The 15,488-nt window shown below is 39.5% G+C and overlaps 1 protein-coding gene across 5 annotated transcripts in view; it reads right to left on the bottom strand.

Moving 5' to 3' along the window:
• ANK3 (ankyrin 3) overlaps positions 1 to 15,488 on the bottom strand; it is a 514,823-nt gene that overhangs the window by 118,083 nt on the left and 381,252 nt on the right. For 4 of the 5 annotated variants that reach the window (XM_081254082.1, XM_081254084.1, XM_081254081.1 and 1 more), the window contains exons 19-23: positions 7,802 to 7,900; positions 7,616 to 7,714; positions 6,992 to 7,087; positions 2,848 to 2,920; positions 2,624 to 2,686 (exon numbers count right to left, since the gene is read on the bottom strand). In XM_081254082.1, coding sequence (XP_081110208.1) covers positions 2,624 to 2,686; positions 2,848 to 2,920; positions 6,992 to 7,087; positions 7,616 to 7,714; positions 7,802 to 7,900 — 430 coding nt within the window. The remainder of the gene's footprint in view (positions 1 to 2,623; positions 2,687 to 2,847; positions 2,921 to 6,991; positions 7,088 to 7,615; positions 7,715 to 7,801; positions 7,901 to 15,488) is intronic. The other variant, XM_081254083.1, reaches the window with a different exon arrangement.

Below are 15,488 nucleotides of genomic sequence, written 5' to 3' on the forward strand. Positions count from 1 at the left end.
GAACTTACTAGTTCTTATGTAGAGAGAGTCTCAACATGCTGTGGTTTCACAGAAATAAACATGTGCCTCCGTCCATAAGGGCTTAATGAAACAGGCAGCACCAAATCAGCCTACAGTGGCAAAGCCCTGGCAAGACTAAAGTTGTAGGGATCCTTTTAGAATTTAACTTTCAAAATGATTTGTTGCAGGATTTGGAGTAAAATAGAAATGCTAGTTCATGCAGCAGAGATTGATACAAATATGTGATAAAGGGCTACTGTGGCTTACTAGACCTCATGAAAACTTAGGGACATTAGTTGATAGTAATATTAATAGGAGTCAATTAAGTATGTATTATAACCTTGGAAATATCTTCATCTTCAATTATAATTTTTAGTATTTATCATCTATGGACAAAGCAATAGCCCTGTATACTCTGCTTTGATCAGACTATACCTCGAACATGGTGTTCGGTTCTGGCCACCTCAGTTTGAGATGGATACAGACACAATGAAATGTACATAGGAGATTGACCATGATGGTATGGGAACAGGGGAAGGCAGTGCCAATAGTATGCCCAGAGGAAGAAACACTGAGAAGAAATACGAAAAGCATTTTTAAATATCAGAAGGACTGTTACATGAATGAGGCAGCTTTTGTTGTAAATAGTGCCAAAGAGATCAGAGCCTGAATCACTGAGTTAAAGCCTGAATCAGTGACAAGGATGCTCCCTAAAATGAAGAATTTTTAAAGTCAGAGTTGTTCCCATGGAATAGGCAGTCTGGGAATTAGGGAATTCCCATCATGGAGGCATTTGGGCATAGGATCTCGTAACAGAGGTAATTCCAGCACTAGGTGACGGTTGTTCAGACTGAGTGACCTTTAACCAACTCCCTTTCAACATTAAATGCTACAACATTATGAAGTCAAGAGCCATTTTATTCCAACAGCCCCTGGACACATCCATAAAGCAAGGGCTGAGTTTAAAGAAAGATGGATAAGATGAGAATGAAAATTTGCTTATTCATTTCAAATTCCCAAGCTGAGATCCATCTAAAGGAAATGATTGTCATTTCTAGTTAAACAGCTAAATGAAAAACCTTCAAATGAAGAGATTCAAAATTTCTTCATTTTGGAAATTAGTTATCCACATATATAAGGTTGTTACATAGTCCATTCAAACTTGGCCTCTCATCAATGCAGCTATTTGGGGATATCTTGTTAGAAACTAGCAAATTTTTAGGTCTGTGATTGTCATATTATATCTCATAATAATTTCACTTGACACCATATTTTGTGAGTGTATGCATCTTTGTGAGAACATCACTTTCCTTTTATCTTCTGCACAGGTGAAATGACTCTGAAAATGTTGCATAAGAAAGCAGCGAAATATAATATGACAGTAAGGTATATTACTCGTAGAGTCCTAACCATGATGCAAATAGTATCCACTGGGGGATAAACAGAGGTAAACATATAGTTGATGGTTTACAGAAAAAGAAAGAAAAATGATGAGTAGAAGCCTTTAATATTTATCAAAACAACATTTACAAACAATGAGACAGGTACTTTCAGGTCCCTAAATGACCATCAAGACATTAGCTCTCCTAGGCGGGCAATCCCTGGCTACAACGCACTTACACTTGGCAGTCATTGGAACTGAAAAAGCTAAAGTGACTTTGGATTAGGTAGGCTTTCCCACTATTTAGGTTTCCAACAAAATCTGGACAAATCAAAGAAGGAACCAGTAATTACAATACAAACAACCCAGAGGCAGAGAAAGACTAGCTGCACTAAGACTGATCCAAGAGAAAAATACAACATGAGAGACGGAAAATGGAGAAGCAATCAGAACACTGTTTGGGAGAGTCAAATGATGCAGAAAAGAAACATAAATATAATATAAATTCTACTCTAAGTAAACATTTCATTATTTCAGTAAAAAGGCCAAAATTTGCCATCTTTATCACATTTATTTACTGTAAAAATGCTAGTTTTCCAATGAACAATAAGGATGTCATTCATTAATATAACTACATAACATGACCTGGTCATACGCACTGATTTTTAAGTAAGGCAGAAAACTAGTAGTTTCTTTTAAGCACATGAATAGTTACAATCATCTATAATTTGTCTCTTTCATGAAATCAATATTGAAAACTTACATTTTGAAAGCAGTTTTGTTCGAGTTGAGTTTTCATTATGAGTTCAAGATCAAAAGTAGCTTTTCACTGCAAAGCTTAGAGTACATCTTAGAATGGGCATTTGATCCCTTCCCTTATAAACCCTCTCATTAAAAAAAATATTTTAGATATGAACATTAATCAGATTTTACTTTCTAGATTTTCAAATGTAAACAATAAAAACAATTTTTCTGCTTAATAGAAACAAATAGTAAGAAAGTAATCCAGTTAGTAACACTTGCATTTTCAAATTGAAAAATGCGTTCAAGGAGAGGGGATTCAAAGAGACTAAAAGAAGACAGTCAGTGATACCAAATACATGTTGTTTAAATGATACACTAATTAATAATTGCAAGATAAAATGAAAAGTTAGTAACTCAAGGAAGGGTTACATTTCAAAGATAAGAATTGGAAGATAAAGCTGGTAGTTAAATTTTATCACAATAAAAATTCGCAAATACCTTCTTCAACATCTGAGATATATTCGCCATCACTGAGCATTTCAGGGGCGTTGGCTTTACGAACTGCATGATTTAAGTGAACAATGTAAGTGTGAAAAATGCATACTCTTGATACTACAACGAAACATATTAATGCTTCTAAAAACATTTTGCAATGAATTTTCTTCAGGAAAAAAATACGAAGTCACTCTTTGTTACTACGAACTCAAAGGAGGTTTTCATACCTTCATCATCAGACATGTCAAGGACTTCATTCATCGTTTCTGGAACATTCATTTTGTGCTTCTCTATGACAGTCTAGTAACAAAGAAAGCAGTCATTTTAGTATGAGCAGACAGGACATTTTACTGAGACTATTCATTTCTTCCTAAATTAATCTGTTGGTTTACTGTGGGATTTGTGTGTTGAATATCTTGAAGGCCCCCTCATACAAAATGACATCAAAATTATGCCTTCGTAGCACTAAGTTCCTCATCATATACATGGCAGAGAACGAATACAAGGTGAAAGAATTCTAGTGGCAAAGCGCACCAGCTTAAAAGCTTTAGGTCCCCAATAAAGCTTTTCAAAGGGAAAAAAAGGAGAGAGATACCGCCTCCCTTAGTTCATTGCTATACTTCTTCATGGATCTGCCACCCCATTCCACTAAAAGTCTTAGCTGAAGATAAGCCAAATGATTGGCAAGAAGCCTGTCTTTATTGCTTGTGCCAAGGCAGCCCCTTCTCGTTTTCCCTTCCTATGTGTATGTTTTAATTTCTAGAATAAATCACAATATTGAGATTCCAATAACTTTTACAACCATGTGTTTGCAGAAAATATTTTAGAGGTAATGCATTTGCAGGATAATTTTAACTGCCACAAAATTTTAAAGAATGGTATACAGTATGACAGAGCAAAGGCTCTACTGAATCTTTTACTTGCTCTTTTGATGACTTTTCGCCTAGATAGATTGTATCCATCCAAAGAACACTGACAGTATTACTTGTTTGAAAATATTAATGACTTAATATGTTTTCATTTTAAAATGAGTCCTCTTTTAATCTGAGCATATAAAAGACTAATGGTACAAGTCATGTTGAAGTAAAGCATTATTTTGTATTTTTTCCAGCATGTAATACTGTAATTGAACATTTTCAAAAAATAAATATTTTATATTAGAACAGTTTTAGATTTACAGAAAAATTGCGAGGATAGTAGAGACTGTTCACCCAGTTCTCCCTATGATTAACACATATTAGCATGGTACCTTTGTCACAATTCATGAACCAATATTTATTTATTATTATTAATTAAAGTCTATATTTTATTCAGATTTCCTTAGCTTTTGCCAAATATCCTTTTTCAGTTCTAGCATCCCATCCAGGGTACCATGTTATCTTTTGCTGTCAATCTCCTTAGGCTCCTATGGCTAAGTTTCTCAGACTTTCCTTGTTTTTAATGACCTTGACAGTTTTGGGGTGAACTGGTCAGGTATTTTGTAGAATGTCCCTTAATTGAGATTCGTCTCATGTTTTTCTCATTGATCAGACTGGGGTTATATCTTTTGGGGAGGAGGACAATGGTGATAAAATGTCATTTTCATTACATCACATCAAGGGCATATCCTGTCAACATGGTTTACCAGGGTTGACGCTGTATTTGGTCATCTGGCTGAAGCAGCGTTGGTCAGCTTTCTCCACTGTAATGTACTCTATTTCCCCTGCTCTCCACACTGTTTTCTTCCGAGGGAAGTTACTATACTCAGACACACTTGAGCAGTGGGGAATCATGATCTACCTCTCGGAGGGGAAAGTATTTTCATAAATTATTTGGAATTCTTTTGCCTGAGAAATCTGCCTCTTCCTCCACAGTTATTCAATCATTTATCCGTATCAGTATGAACTCATGGATATATATTTTATACTTTGCACTATACCCCAAGACTATTTTATTCCTTTTGTTCAAATTGTTCTGGCTTTGGCCACTGGGAAATCAGTGGATTCCCGTGTCCCTTGAACATGTCCCATCATTTTGTGTATGTATGTTTATTTATTTATAGGGAGGGCCTTACTTTTGGGCATTACCAGAGGTTCCAGGCTCATTTTGTATATTTCCTGCCCCAGTTGTAGATTTTGTCATTTCTCCAAGGAGCCCTAGTTCCCTCCATTTTAGAGAATGCTGTTAGAAACCAACATCTGAGTGATAGAAGTACTCTGCTCATTGCTACTGAGGGAATTTTAAACAATGCAATTTAAATAGCTTAATTCGTATCTTTTGGATATCTGCTTCTAGCCACTCAGTTTCTTACTCTGCCATGATTGTAATGTCATCAACTAAAGCATCTTTCTCAGAATTGCCATATCCAACATGGCACTCCTCCCAATTCTTTTTAAGGCTGCTGAAGAACTGACGCCTGCTTAAGGAGACAATGGTCGCTGGGGCTTCCATAACAGGTCTGAACAAAGACCCACCTGCGGGGGCGGCTGCACTGTGCTTAGTTAGCTTAAGGGCACACGCCCCACCCTGAATCCCGTCAGTCCTCTCTGAGCTAGATGACAGGCAACTGCAAAGGCAGGGCTGACAAGGTGGTGTCTCAGCTTGAAATAAAGTCTCAAATACCACAGTGCTGGACTAGGTCTTAGGGACTTCAATGGACTCTTTTCTAGTCAATGTGAGTGTTTCATTTGGTGGAAGCCTCATTTACTTCACCAGGCAAACTGGACCTTCCTGTTAGCATGAGTAGTCTTTTCTCTCTGGCAGAAAATCACCTACCAAGTCAGCTGATGATGTTGAGTGAGAAATGGCATGAGTCCCATGCACATTGTTTCACTAGGAACTGGAGCCCTAAAACCCTTTTCTCTCAGTCCATTTCCTGAGGCTGTAACTTTACTTTCCCTGTCTGTAACTTTATTTTCTCCTAAAGCTCTTTTTGATATCAAAGAAACATTTTGAACTTTCCTAACAGGTGAGAAAATCATTGACATTTAATCAAATAAGGTTTATTTTTTGGACTATTATACCATCTTCAATTCTCTAACATTGAAACAGAAGTTTCACATATTTATTTCAGTGCCTTCAAGTCTTTTATAGCATGGTGACACTTGGTTGTTATTTAATCCCCTGTCCTTCTCTCCTTTCCTACTCTCAAGAGAGTTACATGGCATATCTATAAAATTAAGGTTAATAAACATTATTTATTTAAACTCTTTTCTCGAGAATTTAATGATAGATTTTAAGATGATGAAATACTCAAGAGGTATAGGAAAGCAATATGTAGGAATTTATTTCTATTCCAGCTATATCTTAAAGTTAGAAATGTGCCCTGGTTGACAACCATTGCTCTAGTCCATTAAAGCTACTGTTTTCTCTTTTGCAAATTACAACATTTCTCTTTTGTGATCAGCAGGCTGAAGTTTTAGTTTCTAAAATCTGTACACAGCCAAATAACTCAACCGGCAGGTAGCAACAGAGTCCTTCAAGCCATGGTGTTCTGTACGAAGCACTGTATATCCAGACTGCAGACATGAACTATGCCTTCTTCGTGTTGGAAGGTGGCATATGAGAAAAGGAAGCACAGCTGCTAATTCCAAGTGTTGCAGAGTCCTAAACTGACACTGTACGGACTCAGTCTCGGGCCTGTGTGTTGAGTCATGCAGTCAGGAATAACTCAAGTAAACCTCTGACATGGGGCAATATCTGCTCTTGATTCCAAAGTTACCAAATCCTGATGGAATTCAAAGGCACCAGACGGGGTTCCAAAGAAGTGATTTATCCTGGAGGCTGGGAGGTTGTAAAAATATGTGGTGCAATAAGACCTCCTAGTAAAGATTTACTTTAAGTTTGAATACAACATCCTATTGTTTTTCCTAGGAAAACTCTAATAGGTGAATGGAAGAGAAGCGAGCGTGGTGGGAAAAACTGATTTGGATCCTACCTCTAATGTTTCTCTAACAAGGCAAAAATATTTTTACAATAATGATGACCATGTACCCATTATCACTTGTGAGTTAAAATATTTTAAAGAACCAACTTAGAGGTTTCACCTTTCTTGCATTGCCAAAGAAGGATGTCAAAACATCTCATTAAAAAAATTTTTTATATCAACTTAAAGAAATACATTTAGCTTTTTATGGAACTAAAACCTCTGTAGATTATTGAAAGGTATAACTTTTGAAAAGGTATTTTTATTGTTTTGAATTTTTCTTCCCATCAGAAATGAGAGTTTTGCTTTGCTGGCTGCCATCAAGGAGGTGGCAGCATTTGGAAATACGGTGCTTAGTGTCTGAATGGAGGAAAAAAGGTTCATCTCCCCAAAGCCTGGAAAAATCTACAGTCTGAGAACTGGCTCTTGGGGTAACGGGGTTACAAGGTCTGGCATCCACTACTCACAGTCGTGGTCACAGTCTCTTCAGTTACCACCTTCAGGGTGTCCACCACTGAGATGTAGCCAAGCCTCCGGGCAATGGCCAGGGCAGTGTTCCCATTCTGGGAAGAGGGAAACATGGACAAGGAATTACAAGTCATTCCACGTGTCTCAGCGCCTGTGTGTTTCCACACATTTGCCTTTACAAACGTAAGGCGAGTGTCTCACCAGTCCTTTCCCATTGTCATACCCAAAACACTGTTTCATTAAAGACATACTTTGCACAAAACCCACCTAACCTGTCTCTACTCATACAGCAGAGTCTGGGCTGCTACACATGGAATCCGAGAGGCTTTTTAATGTTTTATGTAATCAAGGAAACAAACACGTGCTTATTCTTATGTATGTACTCCCTACTGGGTAGCAGTGGGTTTGTAGTTTTTAAGTGGGAAACATTAATCACATCTCTCTCTCTGGACAACTCAAAACAATACAGTTATTGTCCTTTTCCCTTCATTCTACTGAATGCTCTGTTTATGCCTACTAAACATAGAAAGTCAAAAAGCAACCTTGTCCAATAAAAATGTAAGAAGACACCAGCACCCAGGCCCAGCTCCCCCCTCATCACTTAGCTGGCCCTTTGCTCTTACCACAGTGAGTTCATTGGGGGAGGCATTGTTCTGAAGCAAGACATTGATTATATGCGTGTGTCCCTGTTGAGCTGCTTGGTGTAATGGCGTATACCCATTCTGTAGAAGGAAGATGGAAGAAAAGACTCTTACTTCCTTGGACACAAGATCAATAACTTGGTAGATACAAAGGAGAAAGGAGTTTACCTTTGTTTTGGCATTCACTTTTGCAGAATGCTGGAGCAGGAAGTTAACAATCTTGATGTTTCCATAGTGGCAGCCCACATGTAGTGGTGTGTATCCCATCTGTAATTATATATATATATATATATATATATATATATATATAAATATATTTTAAAGAAACATCCTAAGTATACTTTCAGTAACAGATATCCTAAATAGAAGCAAAAGTGTTATTTCACCTTTCTTAACGAGGCAGAAAGAGTTTTTTTTCCCTATATAAAACAAATGTCATTGATAATTCTCAGAGCTAATCTAAGGTATGAATAACAATACCACCTCACATGGAAATAGTTACTAAATATCCCAAAGTGCTCACTCTAGCATTGGCTCATTTTATTCCCATAACAACTTTTCAAGATAGGACGAAAAGATGGAACAACAGACAGCATAGATAGAAGGATCTAGTGGCTTCTTGCAGAGGGTCAGAAGCGTGCTCAATGGACAGACTTGGACTAGCATTTATTCAACACTCTACTCTCTAAAAGCATAAAATTGAGGTTAAAAAATGTGAAGTGGTTAAGTGATCATGAAAGCAGTAGATGATGATCAGAATCCATGACGGAGGTAGGAAGGATAGAAACACTGAAGCAGGAGAGGCTGGTGTGAGTTCAGGAGGTCTGCGATGTATGAACTTGATCTAGGAATAGATGCTCTAGTTAAAGTCTTCTGCCTACCTAGCTAGAGCCCCACACTTTGAAAACCACTCATTTAGACAAAGCAATGGACTGCTTCTCCAATTAATATCCACTGACCCCTGAGGGGCTATAAATTCCACCTATTAAAAAATATATCATGTGTGTACGTATGTGTATGTATATATAGATACACACACACACACACATACACACATATATTCTAGATAATTATTTTTTATAAAAAGGATATTCCAGATATTTTTTCTAGATGGCCATAATGTAACAGACTCCACCACACAATTTCAGTGCCCATGGCCAATCTCTGTTTATGATGACACTGGCAGCACCAGATCACTGAAAGGGAGAGCACAGACTTTTAATAATATTTCTAAATGGGCATGGGTCAGGGGTCCATGTTTTCAAGTGTCTGCATCTCATATGTGATGGCATTAATGTGTCTTTATGGTGACTCTGTGCTACAGACTGAATGTTTGTATCCCCTAAAAGTTGTATGCTGAAACCCTAATCTCAGTGTAATGGTATTTAGAGATGGAACCTTTGGCAGGTAATTTGCTCATGAGGGTGGAGCCCTCATGAATGGGATTAGTGCCCTTATAAGAAGAGAAAGGAGACAGCCTGCCTCTTCTCTTTTCTACCTGCTACCAGCACCTTGATCTTGGACTTCCCAACCTCCAGAACTCTGAGAAATAAAGGTTTGTCCAGGCTATAGCATTCTTGTTATAGCAGCCTAAACTAACTAAGACACTCCAGCAAATGGGTGTATTTGAATTTGAAAAGGGGACGTCCAGAACACAGCTGATTGTGGAAGGTGAAGACACCTCAGCAGGGATGTGCTGCCCTAAAGAATTGACTCTGGTTAGATTCTATTCCATGAACTGAACTGTAAGTGCAGCCACTGACCAGACCCTGCTGATAAGCTCACCGTAACCACATGTATATGAGTCTGACTTAGGACCCCTAAAGCTGCTTCATGCATGATGAAGGGTATCCCATTTTGGGGACCAGAATTCACCTGCCTGCTTTGCAGGGTTCTTTCTTGGTACTGAGGAACTCAGGATACTGTGTTAGGAATCAGAATGCTGCTTAGGGAGGGAGACATGAAAACAGTTTTTTCCTACCAGTTCTCAGTACAATTAGCTTAACTGACTGAAGTAACATTATTCCCAGTGTTAGTGGCAGAGGACTGATCCCAAGCCAAAAGATTATAGAAAATATTTAAAAATTTTAAGTATTAAGGAACTCTTCAAGTTTCCGGTCAACATGCCTAAGCAATGATGCAACAGTTTCCAATGGCTACTGTGCTACTGTATTGATCAGATTTTTAAAAGAAATTGAATTATTCTAAGTACCTTAATGTACAGTTTCTTCTCATCCTCATAGCTTCACTGTCACTCCTAGTAAAACCCTAAGTCATTATAGTGGACTGTTAGGACATGGTTGGTCTGGACCCTGCTCTCCACCTCCCATATATTACATCTCTGAGCTCGTCTCCTACGAGTCTCTCCCTTGTTCACGCTGCTCTAAGACATTGGTCTTCTTGCTGCTCCACAAATACTACAGTATTTTATTAAAAATACATACGCATGCCAGGAAGATTTAGTTTTCACCCAGAGAAACCAAAATTGGGGCTCCTCCGTTCATTGAGGGTCACAAAGTTCCCACGGTAAATGGCACCTTGCACAAACATGCCCAGAGAGATGTGATTTGGGAAATTCCCTTCAACTAGTGGCAATACATTTTGGAAAGACCAACTCTTCTTTCTTTAATAACTAAGGAACAGTCATAGTTCAGATAACTGAGCAGCCTTTGCTTCCTTTTTTTCACTGTTGTCTACTTATACCATCATTACAAGCTGAAGTTAAGTCATCTTCTTTAGGCAATACTGAAAGGGTGTATTTGTGTAGGAAGAGCAAAAAGGTACAGATGGAATATTCAGGCTGCTGTTTCTGATCTGTGGTACCTGAGCATGCGCTCTTACTGAGCAGTAGTTAGGTGCCTCCCTATGCAATATGGTTTGAGACGGCGGGAGCAGGAAATCCACACTATTTCCTCACCTCCTAAACCTGTGCTCTCTCGAGTCTGTCTTTGGCCTTCCTTGCACTTGGCATAGTCTTCCTCAGTGAACACACCCACTCACAACTACAATTATTCCCTGATTTTATTTCAGTTAAAATTTTTGTTTTCAGGGCTTCCCTGGTGGCGCAGTGGTTGAGAGTCCGCCTGCCGATGCAGAGAACGCGGGTTCGAGCCCCGGTCCGGGAAGATCCCACATGTCGCAGAGTGGCTGGGCCCGTGAGCCATGGCCGCTGAGCCTGCGCGTCCGGAGCCTGTGCTCCGCAAGGGGAGAGGCCACAGCAGTGAGAGGCCCATGTACCACCAAAAAAAAAAAAAAAAAAAAAAAAATTTGTTTTCAAATTTTTTATGTTGAGACTATTGTTTTAGGGAATACCTTTCTCTTGTCACATGTTACACTAAATATTACTTAATAATATGGCAGGCTGTAAGATATTTTTATAAATAGCTTTTTCATAAATTTAGTTCAGTAAAACTGATTGAGATTGAAAAGTTGCATTTAGTAACAGACAGAGATTTTTCCTTTAGAAAACAAACTCTGAAAATAAACTCTCAGTATCTCATTTCCTGAAGGTGCTACAGTTGAATGTCTTAGCACGCTAAAAAGGGAAAAAAAGTTGAAAACATTTCTCCTGTGATTTTTTTACTTTATTGTTCACCTCCAAAATTAGTGTGGGGTTAAAATGGAAAACAAAACAAAGATCCTCTCAAAAGAGTCAAAGATTATGAAAGTGTATTTCCATAATGATAGAAGAAAAATAAGGCAATTGTCGTCTTCATCCCTAACCCAGTCTATCCCACTTCTGATATCCCTTATAACTTCTTTGACCATTTCTCTTTCTACTGGCACCTTCCTCTTAGCCTACTAACATACTGCCATACTTCCAAACTTGGAAACAATAATCACTCCTTTCAAATATTTCTCTCCTTTCCTGGGTCTATATTCTCTTAAAGCTTCTTGAAAAAAAACCCATTTTTATTCACCATTCCCTTCCATTTTCCCCATATCTCACCATCTCCACTACTCCAGTGAAACTGCCTTCTAATAACCCCAGTGCCACTCCAGTGCACGTGTTTTAGTGCTTTCTCTTCTGTGACACACTCTCCTTGACAGTCTTCAGTTACTTGGCATCCATGTCATATTCTTTCCCAATTTCCCTCCTGCCCTCAGTCAGGCCTTCTTCCTTCCAACTCCTCCATCCACTTTAAAATATCGTTGATCCTAGGGATTTTGTCTTTGATTTCCTCCACACTGTTCCTCAACGATCATGTCCACATTCACAACTTCAACTGATACATTTATTCTGACCACGTCCAATTCGGTATCTTTAGTCCAGACACCCCTCCTGTATCCCAGACCAAAACTTTAGTCATTTACTAGCTGTCTCTACCTAGATAGCCCCTAGGTCATGTAAGACTCAACACACCCAATACAGAACTCATGGTGCTCTTTCTCCAACCAGCTTCTTCTCCTTCACTTCCTGTCTTATTGAATGGGACTTGTGATCACCTGGTTACAGAGCCACATCCTTAGATTCATCCTGAATTTCTCACTTTTCCTTAGTCCCTATATACACATGGTCTCAAGTCTTATTGTTTGTACTTGTTAAGTATTTCTTCAATTTTTCTCTTGTTTACCAACATCCCATCTGCCCCTTATTTGAGGCCTTCTCTATTCTTCATCTGGACCTCAGCAATAGCCTTCCAACGGCCCCTGCTCCAAACTCTTTTACCAACTCGTTCTTTGCATTGTCTCCTAGGATCTTTCTAAATCAGATATCTGATCTTATCATCTACTGTTTACAACCTTTCAAGGCCTCCCAGTACAAACAGGATTAAAAACTTAAGTGTGGGGCTTCCCTGGTGGCACAGGGCTTCCCTGGTGCAGTGGTTGAGAGTCGGCCTGCCAATGCAGGGGACACGGGTTCGTGCCCCGGTCCGGGAAGATCCCACATGCCGCAGAGTGGCTGGGCCCGTGAGCCATGGCCGCTGAGCCTGTGCGTCTGGAGACTGTGCTCCGCAATGGGAGAGGCCACAACTGTGAGAGGCCCACGTACCGCAAAAAAAACAAAAAAAACAACAAAAAGAAACTTAAGCGTGGCACATCAAGGCCCTCTGAGATCATCTTAATTATCTAGCAGTATCTTGGGGCGTGCCCCCAATTTTTTCTCATGTTCCTGTGATGCTGAACCAGCTATAGACCCCTTCTATACTCCCACCTTTGTAAATAATTCAGTTAACGCCAATATCTCTAAATTTATTTATTTATACATGGGGTCAAAATCAGGCTTTGGACCAGCTAGCTATGTTACCTTACATGAGTAATTACTTTTCTGTGCCTCAGTTTCTGTAAAATAGGGATACTAATTTTATCAACCTTATAAGATAGTCATAAGGATTAAACAAATTAATAAGGGTAAATGCTTAGAACAGTATCTGACACAGAGAAAATGAGTAGTAAATTTTGCTATTATTATTACATTTTTATTGTTGTGTCTCCCTCTCTAGACTATGAATTCTGTGAGGACAAGGAACATATCACCCAGGTAAGAATCTAACAACTAGTAAGAGCTCTAGAAACAAATGTGAAATGAGTATGTATCAAATAAACATTTTTCATGATTTTACACACATTAAAGGCAAGCTAATTTAACTATTTACTTGCTAATCAGTACCTCCGAGAATCAGTGCTTTGGTGTGCTTTGGGGTGGTCTAAATAAAATGCTTCCAGAGATTATCCTTTTAAAAAGCAAAAGAAGTGGCTTCATTTCAGCTGTACGACACTGAGCATTAAACCCTGTGGCCAGCCGCACAATTTAGTCTGAACTGATTTGGTGAACTTCAAATACAAAGTGAGGTGGAGATATGGTGGGTCAGCAGGCCAGTGGGAAGGCTACACGGCTGTTACCAGGATGTTCTGGTGTCTTCCCCACAAGAGACAAGAGCTCCTGATAATTTAATTATTACTATTTTAAAATTGAAGCCAGTGACTCAAATGGTACCATACATTCTACCTGTCGGCTGCTTGCAGATGTCATCTTTACCAGGAAGAATTTGGAAGCTCATGGGATACAATCAACTCCTTATTTACAAGGCTAGGAAGCAAATCCAAGCAACCCATCTCTTTGCACTCCTGCTCTACTCAACTATGGGACAATCATAGCCTCACTTCTTTTTGGTGCTGTGATCTTTGCTGAGAAGAAAAAGGATGAGAAATTTTTTTTAAGAGACAGAGAGATGCTTTCTGAACTACATCACTTGTAAAGGACAGGAAAAGGTACATGCTTCAGAAATATTATACTGAGTACAAAAATGATTACACACTGTGACCTGAGTTGGACAGGGTTAGGAGGAAACCCTGGTGGAGACCCGATACTCTTTTTTGTTTGTTTGTTTTTGCGGTACACGGCCCTCTCACTGTTGTGGCCTCTCCCGTTGTGGAGCACAGGCTCCGGACGCACAAGCTCAGCGGCCATAGCTCATGGGCCCAGCCGCTCCGCGGTATGTGGGATTCTCCCGGACCGGAGCACGAACCTGTGTCCCCTGCATCAGTAGGCGGAGTCTCAACCACTGCGCCAACAGGGAAGCCCGAGACCCAATACTCTTAAACCGTGGGGTTGCTTTGGCAAATCTAGAACAGAAGCTTCATGGCACCATTTCTTCTCCTCTCAACCTGCCCTTGAGAATCACTGCCTTAATCCCTGACTGAATTTTGGTGGTGTATATGTTGGATGTGTTGAGATAAAAAGTACTGAGAAACAGAACCCTGTTATTGCCTTCTCAAGTTTTTAATTTATAAAGGGAGAGGGAACCAAATAAAATGTTTATAAGTCTGTGTGTGTATGTGTGTATGTGTCAATAGAACAACACAGGGTGAATCTATTTACCAGGAAGTTGCAAATTTCTAAAGATTTCTTTTCTTTTCTTTTTTTTTTTTTTTGCGGTACGCGGGCCTCTCACTGTCGTGGCCTCTCCCATTGTAAAGCACAGGCTCCGGACACACAGGCTCAGCGGCCACGGCTCACGGGCCCAGCCGCTCTGTGGCATGTGGGATCTTCCCAGACCAGGGCACGAACCTGTGTCCCCTGCATCGGCAGGCAGAGTCTCAACCACTGCGCCACCAGGGAAGCCCTAAAGATTTCTCTTCTGATGAAAGTGTACAAGCACAGTAAAGAATATAAGCTAAATCCAGTCTGAGCTTTTCAGATTGAAAAATGCTTGTATTTTCATGGAAAGTAACAAGAAACTATTCAGCCACTACTGTTGCCTTTACTGGTTTCTTTGTTAAACATTCAGCTATCTAGGAAGGCATTCAGGGCTAAGGGGTTCTTTTAGAATGAAAAATTTGGAAAGAAACAGAATAGAGAGAACTGGGCACTTAGGCTATCAAAGAGGCCATGGGGACTTGAAGGGCACGATGCATTTCAGAAATGGGAGTGAGGGAGGCTACCTGGGTCACAGCTCTATCTAGGACTATCTCAGCCAGGGACCCTTATATGTGCTTCACTATTTTAATACAGAGTTTAAAAAGCATACAGGATCTTGCCTGGTCACATCTCTTTTGGGCAGATTCTTTCTAATAGAACGCAGTATGGGTGGAGAAGCCACAGCCCTAGAGAGTCAGAACACTGTGCAAAGGGTGTAGTCTACTCAGGGCTGCTTCCTGTGCTCGTCCCGTAAATCCAGCCTGATTCTGATGTCTGCAATACTTTTTTACCTGGCTAATTCCTGGTGACCCTTCTATGTTACTAATATCTTCAATATCTGTCCACACACCTCAGAATCCATCTATATTATACACAAAAATGTTCGTATTCACAGTATAAAAGTTAACAAGTATTCATTTTTGTGTGAAAAATGTGACACACAGAAACAAAGTTACATTTTGAAGTAGATACAAGTTTGATATGAAGAGTAAC

This window comes from Mesoplodon bidens (assembly GCF_964165515.1).
Source record: "Mesoplodon bidens genome assembly, chromosome: 1".
Taxonomy (NCBI): Eukaryota; Metazoa; Chordata; class Mammalia; order Artiodactyla; family Ziphiidae; genus Mesoplodon; species Mesoplodon bidens.